Source organism: Schistocerca serialis, chromosome 5 (genome assembly GCF_023864345.2).
Source record: "Schistocerca serialis cubense isolate TAMUIC-IGC-003099 chromosome 5, iqSchSeri2.2, whole genome shotgun sequence".
In the NCBI taxonomy this organism is placed as follows: Eukaryota; Metazoa; Arthropoda; class Insecta; order Orthoptera; family Acrididae; genus Schistocerca; species Schistocerca serialis.
Window position 1 is genome coordinate 288368573 of NC_064642.1, and position 17174 is coordinate 288385746.

General features: G+C 37.5%; 1 protein-coding gene across 3 annotated transcripts in view; it reads right to left on the bottom strand.

Annotated features, from left to right (window-relative positions):
* The window catches only part of LOC126480903 (integrin alpha-4-like), a 582211-nt gene that overhangs the window by 434815 nt on the left and 130222 nt on the right, over nt 1–17174 (bottom strand). For all 3 annotated transcript variants that reach the window (XM_050104300.1, XM_050104298.1, XM_050104299.1), the window contains exon 5: nt 10180–10280. In XM_050104300.1, the coding sequence (XP_049960257.1) occupies nt 10180–10280 (101 nt within the window). The remainder of the gene's footprint in view (nt 1–10179; nt 10281–17174) is intronic.

Sequence of the window (17174 nt, forward strand, 5' to 3'; positions counted from 1 at the left end):
GGGAAGTCTTAAATTGAGCTTGTAGGACAGACAGCATGTGATTCATAAACTACGCCATATAATCTTGCTGTTAGAATTGTCTGTGGGTGAGATATCTGGGCACTTTCCTTCCAACAAAATGTGATGGTAGGGGCGCAGTGGTCAGTGAAGACACTGAAGCAGCAACCTTCAACTGAGGGTTGAAAACATTTAACTGCCTCATGAAGTGCAAGGAGCTTATGGTCATACGTGGCTCAGACAGATTTTTTTAAAGAGAAGGTCAGCACCTGTCAGGTGTGGTTCAAATGGTTCAAATGGCTCTGAGCACTATGGGACTTAACAGCTGTGGTCATCAGTCCCCTAGAACTTAGAACTACTTAAACCTAACTAACCTAAGGACATCACACACATCCATGCCCGAGGCAGGATTCGAACCTGCGACCGTAGCAGTCGCGCGGTTCCGGACTGCACGCTTAGAACCACAAGACCACCGCGGCCGGCCTGTCAGGTGTCCCCAATGCACTGCTGGAGGCTAGTGCCTATGGCAGACTGGCTAGCATCAGTGACGACTGTGAGTAGGGCAGTAAGGTGGAGGGTGGGTGGGAATAGTGGTGTCAGTTAAGTCATGCTTCATGTGCTCAAAATTGTCCATCATTTGGACATTCCTGGGTATATGGTGATTTCATTTTGTGTGATCACCTTAGAGTGCAGCAGTGAGGGTTTCCTGTATGATTGTGGCATTTCTAAGGTGGTGCTTGTCATGCCAAGGAACCAGTAAAATTCCTTAAAGGTCATGGGGTGCAGAAATTTGGTCATTGCCCAGACCATATCAGGAAGTTGTTGGGAGCCTGTGGCAGATATAGTTGGTCCCAGAAATTCAGTCTGTGGAGCACCAAAAATACATTTCTCCAAGTTAATTATAATGCTCTTGGAAGTATTAGTGGTTCTCTGTGAAGTTGCATGGGTAGATGAGGATATATTTCAGATATGCAAATCATTATGGGGCACCTCAGAGAAATTTTATAGAAGGGGTGGCTACATTTGGGTTGTGTTGAGGAGCCCAAATTGCTCAAAAAAGATCCTGAAGAGGTCAAAAGGCATGATAATTGCTGTTTTCTCAATATCCTCTGGGGTGACCAGAATTTGCATGAATGTTTTCTTGCCTTCAGTCTTGCTGTAGATGGTCATCACTGTAGCTTCAAGGGAGGGGCATGGGGCAACAGTTGGGGATTGTGCTTGTATTTAGCACTTGATTGTTGCCACAAGGGTGCCAAATTCCATCTTTTTTGGGTACCATGTGCAAAGTTGAGGCCCACAATCTTTTGGAGGGGCAGAACATACCTGTGGCAATCACTGCCTCAATATCATACTGAGTGGCTCTTTGCTTTGCAGTGACATGCTCCCCAACCTCTATGCCTGCCACTACTTTTCTCTAGTAGATGACAAATGCTTCAGCAGAAGAAGCATGGGCACATGCAATGCATTATTTGCATAGTGAGCACCATGGTGACATAAACTATCTCCCTGGGCCCCCTTTCTCCCCAGGTTGGTTTTTCCAATGTGAAGAATGTTGTTGGAAGCTTCTCCCCTGGGCTGGCACCCTTCTCAAGGACGCAGAGCAAGTGACTTCCAACACCATCACTGAGTGATATGTAATGTTTAATCATGCAAGATACAACTCAATAATTTGCTGCAAGACACATGTATGAGAAACAACAAGACTATGTACTGGTAAGTTGACCCTGTGTAACTATGAAGTATGAGCATTGCAGGCCCCATACATGCACTCACCAGAGACACTATGAACGATGCGGGTTGTATGCCCACACAAGTGTGTTCATGAACCCTCACATACTTTTGACAAGTCGCCTACCCACATGCATGTGACCTATGAGTGTGTGCAATAACATAATTGTATTAACTCTTTTACCTGAACTTATGGGTAAATTTATTCACTATCTAATGTAGTTATGGTTGAACATTGTATCCTTTTTCTTTTCTCTAAATATACACTACTGGCCATTAAAATTGCTACACCAAGAAAAAATGCAGATGATAAATGGGCATTCACTGGACAAGTATATTATACTAGAACTCTCATGTGATTATATTTTCACCCAATTTGGGTGCATAGATCCTGAGAAATCAGTACCCAGAACAAGCACCTCTGGCCGTAGTAATGGCCTTGATATGCCTGGGCATTGAGTCAAACAGAGCTTGGATGACATGTACAGGTACAGCTGCCCATGCAGCTTAAACACGATACCACAGTTCGTCAAGAGTAGTGACTGGCATATTGTGACGAGCCAGTTGCTTGGTCACCATTGACCAGACATTTTCAGTTGGTGAGAGATCTGGAGAATGTGCTGGCCAGGGCAGCAGTTGAACATTTTCTGTATCCAGAAAGGCCCGTACAGGACCTGAAACATGCGGTTGTGCATTATCTTCCTGAAATGTAGGGTTTCACAGGTATCGAATGAAGGGTAGAGCCATGGGTCATAACAAATCTGAAATGTAACATCCACTGTTCAAAGTGCTGTCAATGCTAACAAGAGGTGACCGAGACGTGTAACCAATGGCACCCCATACCATCACGCAGGGTGATACGCCAGTATGGCGATGACGAATACAATCTTCCAATGTGCATTCACCACGATGTCGCCAAACACAGTTGCAACCATCATGATGCTGTAAATAGAACCTGGATTCATCCAGAAACATGACGTTTTGCCATTCGTGCACCCAGGTTCGTTGTTGAGTACACCATCGCAGGTGCTCCTGTCTGTGATGCAGTGTCAAGGGTAACTACAGCCATGGTCTCCGAGCTGATAGTCCATGGTGCTGCAAATGTCATCGAACTGTTCATGCAGATGATTGTTATCTTGCAAATGTCCCCATCTGTTGACTCAGGGTTCGAGACGTGGCTGCACGAGCTGTTACAGCCATGCGGATAAGATGCCTTTTATCACGACTGCTAGTGATACGAGGCCATTGGGATTCAGCACAACATTCCATATTACCCTCCTGAACCCACCGATTCCATACTCTGCTAACAGTCATTGGATCTCGACCAACGAGAGCAGCAATGTCGCGATACGATAAACCGCAATCGCGATAGGCTACAATCCGACCTTTATCAAAGTTGGAAACGTGATGGTATGCATTTCTCGGCATCACAACATCGTTTCACCAGGCAACACTGGTCAACTGCTGTTTGTGTATGAGAAATTGGTTGGAAACTTTCCTCATGTCACCACATTGTAAGTGTTGCCACCGGCGCCAACTTTGTGTGAATGCTCTGAAAAGCTAATCGTTTGCATATCACAGCATCTTCTTCCTGTTGGTTAAATTTCACATCTGTAGCACGTATCTTCATGGTGTAGCAATTTTAATGGCCAGTAGTGTAAATTCATGTAGGCATATTGTTTATAGTGTTTCCAGAGAGTAGATGCAAGTCATGGAGAAAGGTCTCATGCAATGCACCAGTTTTGTTATATGCCCTGCGAGAGTGAACTTGTAACTATTCCTCTGCTTTACTCTGGGCCATGAAATGGTAGCTTGACCATTGTACAAATGTTTTCCCTTACATTTTGTACAAACTCTGCTTGACAGTGTGGGTGGCATGCTCGTACATTAATTCAGTATTTATCTGCAGCAGTAGATACATATCTTATTCAATAAATATCACTTGCCTGTCAGAGCATTTAGTTTGTTTTTACGCTTCCCTTGCAGATGCTCATCCCTGAGCAATCTGATTGTAAGATAATTACAGCTGTGCTAGCGAGTAGTGTAGGGATCACTGCCATAAAGTTGTGGACTGGCCCTCTAATACTCCAGACAGTCTGGGCCTCCACACCCCTGCAGCTGTTCAATGCCCACAGCTGATTCTGGTTTTCTTCTGTTGGAGCTCTATTTGCCCATTCTTCAATTACTATTGACTTCACAGTATCCACAGTTATGGTCTCACAACATGAGCCTGCAGATGCTGTGGAGCCACATGACATCATATCAAGCCCACCACAATCCAACAGTTTTGGCATGCTATAAGACCATTTGATATCATGATTAATGTCATCCAAGATGCAGCACACACACACACACACACACACACACACTCACACACACACACACACACACACACACACACACACACACACACACACACACACACTGTTTCTGTCTGAAGAATGCTCTGACATGCAACCCTTGCAGCTTCTCCAACATCTTCATGCCCTTGCTGAGCTGAACATAATGCATGAACAGCTATTATTGCTGAACTGGCTCATTCAACTGCCCATCATAATCTACACAGCCCTGGATACAATGATCACATGAATCTGATATGGTTGTCATTTTAGTAGACAGATTCTTTGACACACTCAACCTCTCACTGACCACTATCATTACCCTCTTCTGGCTGCGGTCCACCTTCCCCCATACTGCTCATTGCAGTTATTGTCTCCGTCATCATCACCTACTGTGCCCACACCCAATCCATTGATCTAGGCCTCAGCCAAGATTTCCTGTGGATTTGCACTGTTTCCAGTGTCAAGGACTCTGTCTTTGGCACCAATTTCTTTCTCAGTATGGCCTACTCCTCAACCTAGTGGATTGCCTCATTGTCAATGGCACATCTCACTATCACATTCCCTGCCAAACCCATCCCACCTAGCTGTCAAGCAGCTATCCTATTCCAACCCCTTTGTAGAGCTCCTCACATTGTTACCTCTTCTCAGCTGCACTTCCAGTGCCCGCCAGGAAGTACATCAGCACATGCACTACATAATCACAACCACCCCCCCCCCCCCCCCACACACACACACAATTTTCTGTAGTGCCCGCTGGCTCCCATTGAACAAAGAGCCGCTTTGGGTGAATAATCTTAGCCAGAATACATTTATAAAAGAAATAAATGAGTGTCTTTCAAAACTAATACTATATCAGTAACTGAATATAAAATCATTTGTTAATGCGTAAATGTGACATTATGTGAAATATATGTAACATTTAAAAAGGTATATTTTATAAATTCATTTGTTGTAACAACCAGTACCATAACCTATGTAGGTCCAATATATGACAATGATGCCAAATACAAAAGCGATCCTTTGGATTTGGAATATACCAACACTGTATGGTTACATAACAGCGTGGAGAGGAACAAGAATTGGTGGCCAGATAGACCTCTATGACATTTGGATAAACTACTCAAGTGGTTGAGGTTGTGGATTGTGATTCACACCTGGATAGCTCAGTGAGTGAGACCACTGGCCATGAAAGCCAAAACTACATTTTTGACACCCAGTGTGGCACACTCTCATCAAAAAAGCAAAAAACAAATAGTTTTTTGTGTAGAGAATGTGAGAAGTGAGTGATGAAGGGTATTTTGTGTGTCAAGTGAAATAACTGGTTGCACAAAAAGTGCACGAAAATGAACCTAAAATTCATCAGTCATGATTTTCCATGGACATGCTACATTTGTTTATGAGTTGAGAGAGCCAATCCTCTAAGTACAGTGTACTCAAAAAACGAAATTGTAAAGTTGCTGCAAAAGGACATTGAAGCATTAAATACTGAAGTAGTGACTATAAAAAAAGAAAAAGATAGATTAATACAGGAAAACAGGCCTGTGTGTTCACAAATAAAAGAAGATACAAAAACTAAATTATAAAGCAGCTACACAAAGACACTGAAACATTGAAAACCAAATTACTGACTACAAAGAAAGAAAATGATAGATTAACTCAAGAAAAACATTATAGTGTGAGTGATATCCATCAGACAGAAATAAGCGAAACTGAATCCAGGGTTTCTGAAAATCACCAGCAAAGTATGAAACAAAACCTTCAAAATACACATGGTGTGAGAAATGTGATCAAAAACCCACTCAACAGACTATCTGTAAACAAATATAAATGGAAACAGTGACCTACAAAAAGGACAAAAGTGGAAGTGCTGCAGCAAAACCAATTGAAAAAAGGGACTTTCTTGTTGTAGGCAAGTGCATACTGAGAAATGTTAGACCTCCAGGCTGTGAAATTGATGTCTGTCCCAGTATCTGATTGCATCAAATCATCAGACACTTTCAAAATATTCTAAATTCGAAAGAAAGTGAAACTGAAAGTGGAAATGAAGAAAAGGACAAATACGAAGGTGTTTTCATTCATGTCGGAACAAATTCTATCAGGAACAGGAGTGAGGAAGAAATTATCAGTGCAACATAGAAGTTGATCCACTCAGCAAAAAGTGTGTTTGCAAATTCAAAAACTGTCATTAGTGTAATTTTACACAGAAGGTCAGTAAGTGGTACGTACATAAATATGATAAACAGTGGAATCAGGGAGTAGTGTGACAATTTGGGTGCAATTTTTGTAGACTCAAATAAATTTGTAAGTGGTAAGCGTCTGGGAAAGGATGGGCTACATTTGAATAGGTTAGATACAATAACTTTCAGCAAAATGATCTTAGACATCTGCAGAATCATTAAAGCAAGGGAAACTGAAAACTTCTGAAAGAGGTGAGAAAAGAAAAGTTGTGATCGAAAATGGAAACTGTAAATATAATGGAACAAGTGAGGCTCTTCAAAGTATAAACAAACTCAAAAATTCTGTCTTGATGCATCTAAATATAAATGGTTTAGCAGAAAAATGTCCAAATCTAGGTTACTCTAAAATTGATGAACTGCAAGTTATACTTTCTGAACTGGCAAACATAAAGGTGGTCTGCTTAGACAAGCAATGGCTCACAAAAGAATGCATAGATGCTCTTAACAAAATTGGTAATTTCAAACTTGCCAGCAGCTTTTGCAGAAAAAACAAATCTCATGGGGGCTCCTGTACCTTACTGCAGGCCTCCTTAAACTTTAACGGGAAAGAAGATTTTAGTTATCTAAATGAAGAATGTATTTTTGAAAGCTGTTGTGTAGAGCTGTGTAATTTAAATACTGTCATAATATCAATTTACAAAATTCCTGGGAGTTCTGCTTCTAAATTGTTCTTAGAAACATTTCAATATCTCTTAGATAAACTTATAAAAGAAAGCTAGAAAAAGATTGTGATTGCAGCAGACTTCAAAAGGGGTACATTAATTGAAAGGAGTAACATTCAAAAATTTCGTGATTTAATCCAGAAATCTGCTTTCAAGCTAAACTTTAGTTCATGCACTAGAGAAAACTTCTACTCCGCAACCTGTATAGATAATATTATTACAAATGATCAGTTTGATGATAAAAGAAGTTTTTGCCTAGATTTAAGGCTATCTGATCACTGAACTTTGTTTATAGAGCTCCACAAAACAGAGAAACTAAAATTTGAATCTTATATCAGAAGGAATTTCAGCAAAGAAAATTTAGATTTTTTTTGTGATTAGTTAAGTGTTATAAGCTGTCCCTTTTTCTGGACCACTGTGATTCAAGAAACAAAAATTTTGATACATTTCTAAATTGTTTTTTGGGTGTATTCAATGAAACATTCCCCCAAAATCTTATCAAAAAAGACTCAGGAATAAACAAAATTGGATTACATCAGGCATAAAAATTTCAAGTGCCAGAAAAAGACAGATGCACAATGCCCACAAAGTAAATAATAACTTTAATTTTGTAACTTATTTTAAGCATTATAACACTATATCCAAAAAAGTGACACTGGCAGGAAAAATACCGGCAAATAGTATATTCATAAACAAACAAAGAAAGAAAACAAAGGCAGTCTGGTCTGTTGTGAAATCAGAGTTAAGAGTGAATGTTAAAAGTGAAGAAATTTCTCAAACTATGTTTCAGGTTGATTTATTGTAAATCATGTTCAAATGTCAAACTGCTTCAATGATTTCTTTGTCAATGTAGCAAAATCTGACATAGACATTACAGCCCATTAGGACAATATGATTTTCAGGCATAGAGATGACATCCAGGACAAAATGATTTTCAGGCATAGAGATGACATCCAAAACATTTGTTTTAAAAAATGCAGAAAAATAACGCAGAAAGATGTGGAAGACACAATATTATCATCAAAAAATAAAATTTCACCTGGATGGGATGGAACACCTTCCGTGGTAATCAAAGCAGTGTGCCATATTATTTCATACCCATTGACTATTATTGTAAATCAATCCTTTGAACATATGTCTTTCCCAGATGACCTAAAATATGCAGAGATTAAGCCAGTATTTAAAACAGGATCACCAGAAGATATGGGAAACTACTGGCCCATCTCTCTCCTTCCTGTTTTTTCTAAAATATTTGAAAAACTTGTGGCGAAACAACTAGAAAATTTCCTTACAGTAAATGACATTATTTGTTTTTATTTGGTTATTATTTGGTTATTATTTGGTTTTCAAAGAGGAAAAAGCACCATAAATGCCATCAGAGAATTTACAGAAAAAATAAGCATGTCACTAGACCAGGGTACAAAAGTCTCAGGAATATCCTGTGATTTAACGAAAGCCATTGACTCAGTGAACGACTCATTATTACTTCACAGACTGAAGAGCTATGGGATCAAAGATACTGCATTATGGTGGTTAACTCTTATCTCACAGAAAGGAAACAGAGAGTTATTTTAACATCATATTCAGTTAACTACCACTGCTAATGGAAAACAATTTCCCAAGGTTTTCCACAGGGTTCAATACTGGGTCCTTACCTGTTCTTGTTGTATATAAATGATTTACCATTAAATACTGATGCTCATTCAGTCTTGTTCAGAGATGACACCTCAGTCCTAATAGATAATGATACAATAGAAAAGATTCCAGATAGTATAGAAAATGTTCTGGGGAAACTGGAGTCCTGGTTCCATAAAAATGGACTAAATCTCATTGTCACTAAGACCCAGATAATGCAATTTTTCTCTAAATTGTCAGCAATATAGTAATCAACAGAAGACATAAGTCAGCCATATGAAATTCTTGGGCCTAAACTTTGATAAAAGTTTAAACTAGAAGACACTTATAGACTTCCTGGCAAATAGATTAAATTCCCTAGCTTTTGCAATGTTTATCTTATCTGGTGCCACTCATGTGGACACAATAAAGACAGTCTACCTCAGTTACTTTGTATCTGATATTCGGTATGGGATAATTTTCTGGTGAAACTCTAGAAGCAGTACAAGGCTACTAATTCAGAAGAAAATCTTAGAAACATGTGAACTGTCCACAAAAATGAGTCATTTCACCCACTGATAAAAAAATCATAAAAACTAACAATTACTTCATTGTAAATTTTTGAAATTTTTATTTTTCTATGCAATAATCAACACAAGCATGAAAAGTTCTGTTTTAAGCATAGCTATGATACTCTTCACAAGGAAAACTTCAAATTTCCTTTGCATCACTTAAAGCTGTATGCTCTGACATCACTGTACATGGGGCTAAAAATATATAACAAATTAAAAGGAAAAAAGCATATTAACCATGGACTTGGTTTACTGAAAAGTTTACTGAAAAATATTTTAATAGAGAAATGTTACTACACCAATGAAGAATTCATGGAAAACAGTCTGAACTTTGAACAATAAAAATCTATAGCTAATATTGTTGTGTGGTCTGTGTAAAACAAAGGAAATCGGCAACCTGTCAATTTGTAGTAAATATTGTAGTGTTGTAGTTATTGGCGTTATTCTTAAAATAGTGAAAAAGAATTTCTGTAAATCATTATACATAATATTTTTGTTAAACTTGATGTGTCTCCTGTACAACAGATCATACTAACTGTATAATATATGTTGGCCTAATGTGACTAATAAATCATATTTTATATTTACATTTAGATTTACTCATTCTAGATACAACTACTAAACTGTGGCTAAACTATTTCCCCACAGTATCCTTTATTTCTGGAGTATTCGTATAGTGGTTTGACCGGGAGATCTTTTGTGAAATTGGAAAGTAGGACAGAAGAGCCTGTACGCTGAAGCAATCAGGGTATGCCATTGTCTGTGCCTCAATTAAGAGTATTATTAGCCATTACAGTCAAGGTTCTGGTTTCAAATCTTAGTAAAGCATATAGTTTTAATGTGTCAAGAAAATTCAAAACATCCTACACTCCTCTCTTAGGTGATATTTTTATGATAATTACTCTTATAAGATAAAGTTTATGATAATTACTCTTATAAAATACTTGTTAATTAAGAATATTCCAAATTAATTAACTTATGCATGGTTTCAGTGCCCAAGTTACTTTATGTACAATATCTGACTTACCTTTGGATAGTGAGCTGAAATTCCTGCCTGACCCAAAGCTGTGTTAGAAATCCGGATTGTCCTGCTTCCAAACTTAACTGTCTTGGTGTAATATCTTGTATCTGAAAAAAATATTGTTCTCATTTAGGAAATGTTATCAACAAACTTCGTTATTGCCACAGTTCATGCACTGGTTTCTGAATATTTATTTATGTCTGTGGACCATTCTGTACTGCAGTATTGGACATGTTATGTTTACATGATATCTGAATAATTAAAAGGTTCAAAATTATCCAAATAGAGGCATATGTCAACAAAATGGGTGATGTCTTAAAATATACAGTAAAATACAAATACCTAAACAAAAAAAAACATATTTGCACAATTACATATGAAATACTACATTCATTATTAGCTTCAAAATATTCTGTAACACTGTATAGGCAAGTTTCAATGAAGAGAAATTTTAATTTATTTTTCAAAAGCGACATGCTTTCAGTTTGGACTGTTGTATAGAAGGCATTCTGCTTTAATAGGCTTTTTGTTGGTTAATCTGAGTCAATTTTCTTCAATAGTTATGAAACTTTCTGTTTAATGGAACAGCATATACACTTGTTACATAAATAATTTTTTCATATATGTATAGTGATCCTACTGTTAATACATTTAGTTCCATGAATATATTTTTGCAGCTATCTTATAGACTTATTTTGTAGCCTTAGTGCTCTTTGTATATGCACATCTTCATAATTTACACAGATCAGGATATCTTATGAAATTTATAAATGAACTAGCCCATAGTACATTTTTATTAGTGGTTGTAAGTTTGAAGCCCTTGACATTTTTAATTAGAAATATACTTGAACTCACTGTTTGACAAATATTATTTACATGCATCTCCAGTGTCAAGTAACACTTCACTCTCAGGCACAAAAATTTAGAAGCTTCTGTCTCTTTTAAATTCAAGTCTCCAAGTTGAGAGTAATATTGTTCACGTTATTTGTTTTGTTTGCACGTGTTTCCATATAATATATGGTTTTGTTACATTTATAATGAGATAATTTCCTCTGAAGTAATTGTTTCCATTTTCCATATTTACAGAAGGTTGCTTTTGTAAATCATCTGTTGAAACATTGCTTGTAAGAAATGAAATTTCATCTGCTTACATGACAGCATCTATTTTGAGAATATCCTTTTCTTATAAAATGAAAAGTAGTGGACAAGGCACTGACTCTTGAAGCACTGCATATTTAACAAATTAAAAATCTGAATAAAGATTTCTAATAAAATTGTCCCCTATTTCCCGTTATTGATTTTACAGTTCAGCTATTTTCCCCATTATAACATAATACGTAATCTTTTCTAGTTATATGTTGTGGCATGCTAAATCAAAAGCTTTTGAAAGGTCAGGAAATGTACTGCAAACTTCCTTTTGTTGGTCTGGTGTGTGATATTTGCCTGCTTTATTTCTTCGTTGATGATCCTCAGTGTCATCGTACTGCATTGTGATATTGGCTGAAAAATGGGGGATGGAAGTTCAACACTGACTACTATAAATGATATAGCTGACAGTTGCACAGTTAAGTTTCATAGTTCAGTTCTTTACTTTCACTGGTCACAACCCCCCACAATAACACACAGTCATATGGCCAGTTAAAAATTTATAAATGTGATAAGCCTCATTAATACTTTGCAAGCATACATCATCATACTGCTACAATAGTTTGCAGTTGAGCATCTATGAGCAGTAAAAACCTAACTGCACATTTCACAGTCTTTCAGATAAACTGAACAGACACTGTCAGTGTTTTAACAGACAGCCTATTCGTGTTACACTTATTTCACAGATAAGCTGATGCATTGTTGTTGACATATCCAACACTGGTTTCTTATCTGAAAATTGGATGTGTGCTGACTGTCTTTAGACCAAAAATTGGGCCTTTGTATATCATCACAATAATTGCTACTGAAATGATAATTGTTTGATGTTTAATTTACAGAAATTACAATTAAAATATAACTCATTAAATTAACTAAATACATCAAAAAATTGGTTCTTTATAACAGTTTCTTCTATGAAAATGGTTAAGCCAAATTATTTGTTTAAATTATGAAATTAACAAATACAGTTATACAAACAATACTTGTGACCAAAATGGTAATTACTTGGGAATTAACTAAGAGCTGGCTTTGCCAACATGTTTTTGAATAGAGTCAAATAAATACTTTAAGAATCCTAGTGATTCTTTTTGCAAATATTTATCATTATTACATAATTTATATTAGTTTATAAGTCAACAACAGAATGTAAGTTACGAAACAATTACTGATTTCACCCTCTAACAAAAATATGAACTAGGTATAATCAAAATAAATTAGAAAATCAATTACACATACTAAACTATGCACAAAAATAGATCTGGTGTTATGTTCTTTAAACCTGACAGCAAACTTTTCTCATTTATAAAAATGCAGATTATACTCATGTACGTTAATGGTAATTAGTTAAAAGTGAAAAAAAAAAAAAACAGGAGAGGAAATAAAAAGATCCCAGCTTGCTTCATCACAAATGCCTTAGTTACACCAGCTATAATGTCAATTATTGCTTGTTGGTGCATCTATCCTTCCTAAAACTGAGGTGGGCACCATTCAAAGTTTTTGATTTTTTTATAAAACTTACTATTCTGCTCCTAATTACACATTCTTTTACCACTTATAAGACAGGTGTAATAGTAATTGGTTCAGAATTTTTTGGATCTTCCTTGCTGCATCCTTTGGAAACAGGGATCATTTTACTCTTTTTTAAACATGTCAGAAATATTCCTTCTTCCATGGCTAAGTTTGTTAGAAAAGTCAGAGGCTTTACCACTGACTGCAGGCAGCATTTAATCAGTCTAGTAGATACACCTGCTGGTCCCTCAGTATTTTTGTTTTTAATCGGTATATTATTTTTATTAATTCAAGTTCATTTGTTGTGAGAAGGAACAAACATTTTGTCTTGTGAGGAGTATTTTGTATGTATTTTGTTTCAGGCGAGTTTTGCTTTATTAATTTGTCCACTACCCCAACACACTGATGATTTAAAATGTTGCTGAATTCTTTAGGGTCCCTGATTTCCATTCTTGTTTATAGTTATGTTCTCACTGTTTTTCATGTCTACACCTTCCCTCTCTTTCTTTATGTGTGACTGTGTTGTCTTTGTGATACTATTAGTTGCTGTAATTATGTTTATGTAATTGTCTTTGGTTTCCTTTATCAAGATCTCTTCTTGTCCCTATAGACATCACCATTTGCATGTTTATTCATGCTTAGTTTTTTCTCCTCCTTTTTACAATTGCTTTGACCTTATTTTTAATGCATTTATCATTTGTCTTCCTACCTGCTAATGGACATGTAAGATCTACATAACAGGACAATGTTTTGGAGAATGATTCCCAGTCCTTATTAGTAAGCTGAGCAAGTAGTTGGAAAAAGAACTTGCAGAAGCTCATGACTAGTCTAAGCTTTGAATCATTCTGTCAAACGCACACAGAAAAAGCAGATTGTGGCATGCTGCCTTTGAATATCATTAATGTATTCAAGTTCCATTCAAGCATTCATTAATTTTGTTACTTGTTATCAATATATCACACATTCACAAAAGAGAAAAATAATCTTTTCTCCTTAATAATCGTAATGCATTGAACAAATTCCTTCTGAACCTATTATCATGCTAAAATGGAAAAGGCACCTCATCGATTGGAAAGTATGGACAGCAAGCTTTCTCAGCATGCTGAAGGAAACAAGGAAGATTAAAGTTTAACATCTCTTTGACAGCATAGGCTTTCGAGGTGGACAGCATTCGGCAAGTATTTAGGGAAGTTTTGAGACAGTGTTTGAGGCACAATTTCATGAGACAATTGGTTAACTGCTGCCCACAAGGGATCATGTCTGTATATGAATCCCATCCCACTGAACAAATTTTAATTTCCCCATATACCAATTAATTGTTTTAGAAGAATCCTATGTCACTAGTGAAATAATGAAGACATGTTTCCATGTGTCGTTTTGTTTAAAATGACTTGTGCCTCCAATTTTGAATTTATAATCACTATTCATGTAATTTTAAACTTCTCCTTTCTCCACATTGTTTCTGCTCCTTACAGTCTTCAACATTTACTATTTCTATAATTGATTAATCCAATGCTATGGCAATGATTTTGTAACTATGAAAGTGCTGATGTAGTAATTAATAAGGTGCTTAAATTCCTGAAATGGATATGAGCTAATATAGCAATGAAAGTAATAATTTTTTGCAATATAATGTAACTGGATGGATAAAAAATCCACTCACCATGTGGTTGCAGGAGAACACAGATATTAATAAATAAATAAATAAATAAATAAAAGAAGCAGATTTTATACATGCAAGCTTTCATAGCTAGTTGCTCCTTCTTCTACATCTACATCTGTGTTACATGATTCTTAAAGCAGATGACGTCAAGGGTAAGGAATAAGGGTGAAGAAAACGACTGGAGAGGTTTAGTAAAAGGATTAGTGTTTGAAGAAGTCACCCAGAGCCCCAGGTCAGGATAGTCTTTCCTTCTCATCCCATCCAGTAAGACCGGCGGTGGTTCTAGGTGGTTCAGTCCGGAACCTAGTGACTGCTTTGGTTGCAGGTTCAAACCCTGCCTCGAGCGTGGATGTATATGATGTCCTTAGCTTAGTTAGGTTTAAGTAGTTCTAAGGCTAGGGGACTGATGACCTCAGATGTTAAGTCCCATAGTGCTCAGAGCCATTTGAACCATTCAGTAAGTCTCCTCTGACCCAGGGTTCAGCATGATTTTTCAGAACACTAACCCTTTTACTAAATCTCTCCAGAAAGTTTTTGGAAATGTCACCCAGAACCCCAGGCAAGGGGAGTCTTCCCTTCTCATCCTATCCAGTAAGTCTCCCCTGACCCACAGTTCTGCATGACATTTCAGAACACTAATCCTTTTACCCTCCCCCCCCCCCCCACCCACCACGATGAACCATGGATCTTGCCGTTGGCGTGGGAGGCATGCCATACTGTAGGTGCAGCCACAATGGAGGGGCATCCATTGAGAGGCCAGACAAACGTGTGGTTCCTGGAGAGGGGCAGCAGCCTTTTCAGTAGTTGCAGGGGCAACAGTCTGGATGATTGACTGATCTGGCCTTGTAACACTAAACAAAATGGCCTTGCTATGCTGGTACTGCAAACGGCTGAAAGCAAGGGGAAACTACAGCCATAATATTTCCCGAGGGCATGCAGCTTTACTGTATGGTTAAACATGATGGCATCCTCTTGGGTAAAATATTCTGGAGGTAAAATAGTCACCCATTTGGATCTCTGGACGGGGACTACTCAGGAAGACATTGTTATCAGGAGAAAGAAAACTGGAGTTAAATGGATCGGAGCATGGAGTGTCACATCCCTTAATCGGGCAGGTAGGTTAGAAAATTTAAAAAGGGAAATGGATAGGTTTAAGTTAGATAAAGTGGGAATTAGTGAAGTTTGGTGGCAGGAGGAACAAGACTTTTGGTCAGGTGAATACAGGGTTATAAATACAAAACCAAATAGGGGTAATGCAGGAGTAGATTTAAAAATGAATAAAAAATAGAAGTGCGGGTTAGCTACTACAAACAGCATAGTGAACGCATTATTGTGGCCAAGATAGACATGAAGCCTACACCTACTACAGTAGTACAAGTTTAAATGACAACTAACTCTGCAGATGATGAAGAAATTGATGAAATGTATGATGAGGTAAAAGAAATTATTCAGGTAGTGGAGGGAGATGAAAATTTAATAGTCGCAGGTGACTGGAATTCGATAGTAGGAAAAGGAAGAGAAGGAAACGTAGTAGGTGAATATGGATTGGGGGCAAGATATGAAAGAGGAAGCCGCCTGGTGGAATTTTGCACAGAGCACAACTTAATCATAGCTAACACTTGGTTCAAGAATCATAAAAGAATGTTGTATACCTGGAAGAAGCCTGGAGATACTAGAAGGTATCAGACAGATTATATAATGGTAAGACAGAGATTTAGGAACCAGGTTTTAAATTGTAAGACATTTCCAGGGGCAGATGTGGACTCTGACCACAATCTATTGGTTTTGAACTGTAGATTAAAATTGAAGAAACTACAAAAAAGGCGGGAATGTAAGGAGATGGGACCTAGATAAACTGAGTAAACCAGAGGTTGTAGAGAGTTTCAGGGAGAGCATAAGGGAACAATTGACCGGAATGGTGGAAAGAAATACAGTAGAAGAAGAATGTATAGCTTTGAGGGTTGAAGTAGTGAAGGCAGCAGAGGATCAAGTAGGTAAAAAGACTAGGGCTACTAGAAATCCTTGGGTATCAGAAGAAATATTGAATTTAATTGATGAAAGGAGAAAATATAAAAATGCAGTAAATGAAGCAGGCAAAGAGGAATACTAACATCTCAAAAATGAGACTGACAGGAAGTGCAAAATGGCTAAGCAGGGATGGCTAGAGGACAAATGCAAGGATGTAGAGGTTTATTTCACTAGGGGTAAGATAGATACTGCCTACAGGAAAATTAAAGAAACCATTGGAGAAAAGAGAACCACTTGTATAAATATCAAGAGCTCAGATGGAAACCCAGTTCTAAGCAAAGAAGGGAAAGCAGAAAGGTGGTAGGAGTATATAGAGGGTCCATACAAGGGCGATGTACTTGAGGACAATATTATGGAAGTGGAAGAGGATGTAGATGGAGATCAAATGGGAGATACGATACTGCATGAGGAGTTTGACTGAGCACTGAAAGACCTGAGGCGAAACAAGGCCCCAGGAGTAGACAACATTCCATTAGAACTACTGACAGCCCTGGGAGAGCCAGTCCTGACAAAACTCTACCATCTGGTGAGCAAGATGTATGAGACTGACAAAATACCCCGAGACTTCAAGAAGAATATAACAATTCCAATCCCAAAAAAATCAGGTGTTGACAGATGTGAAAATTACAAAACTATCAGTTTAATAAATCACAGC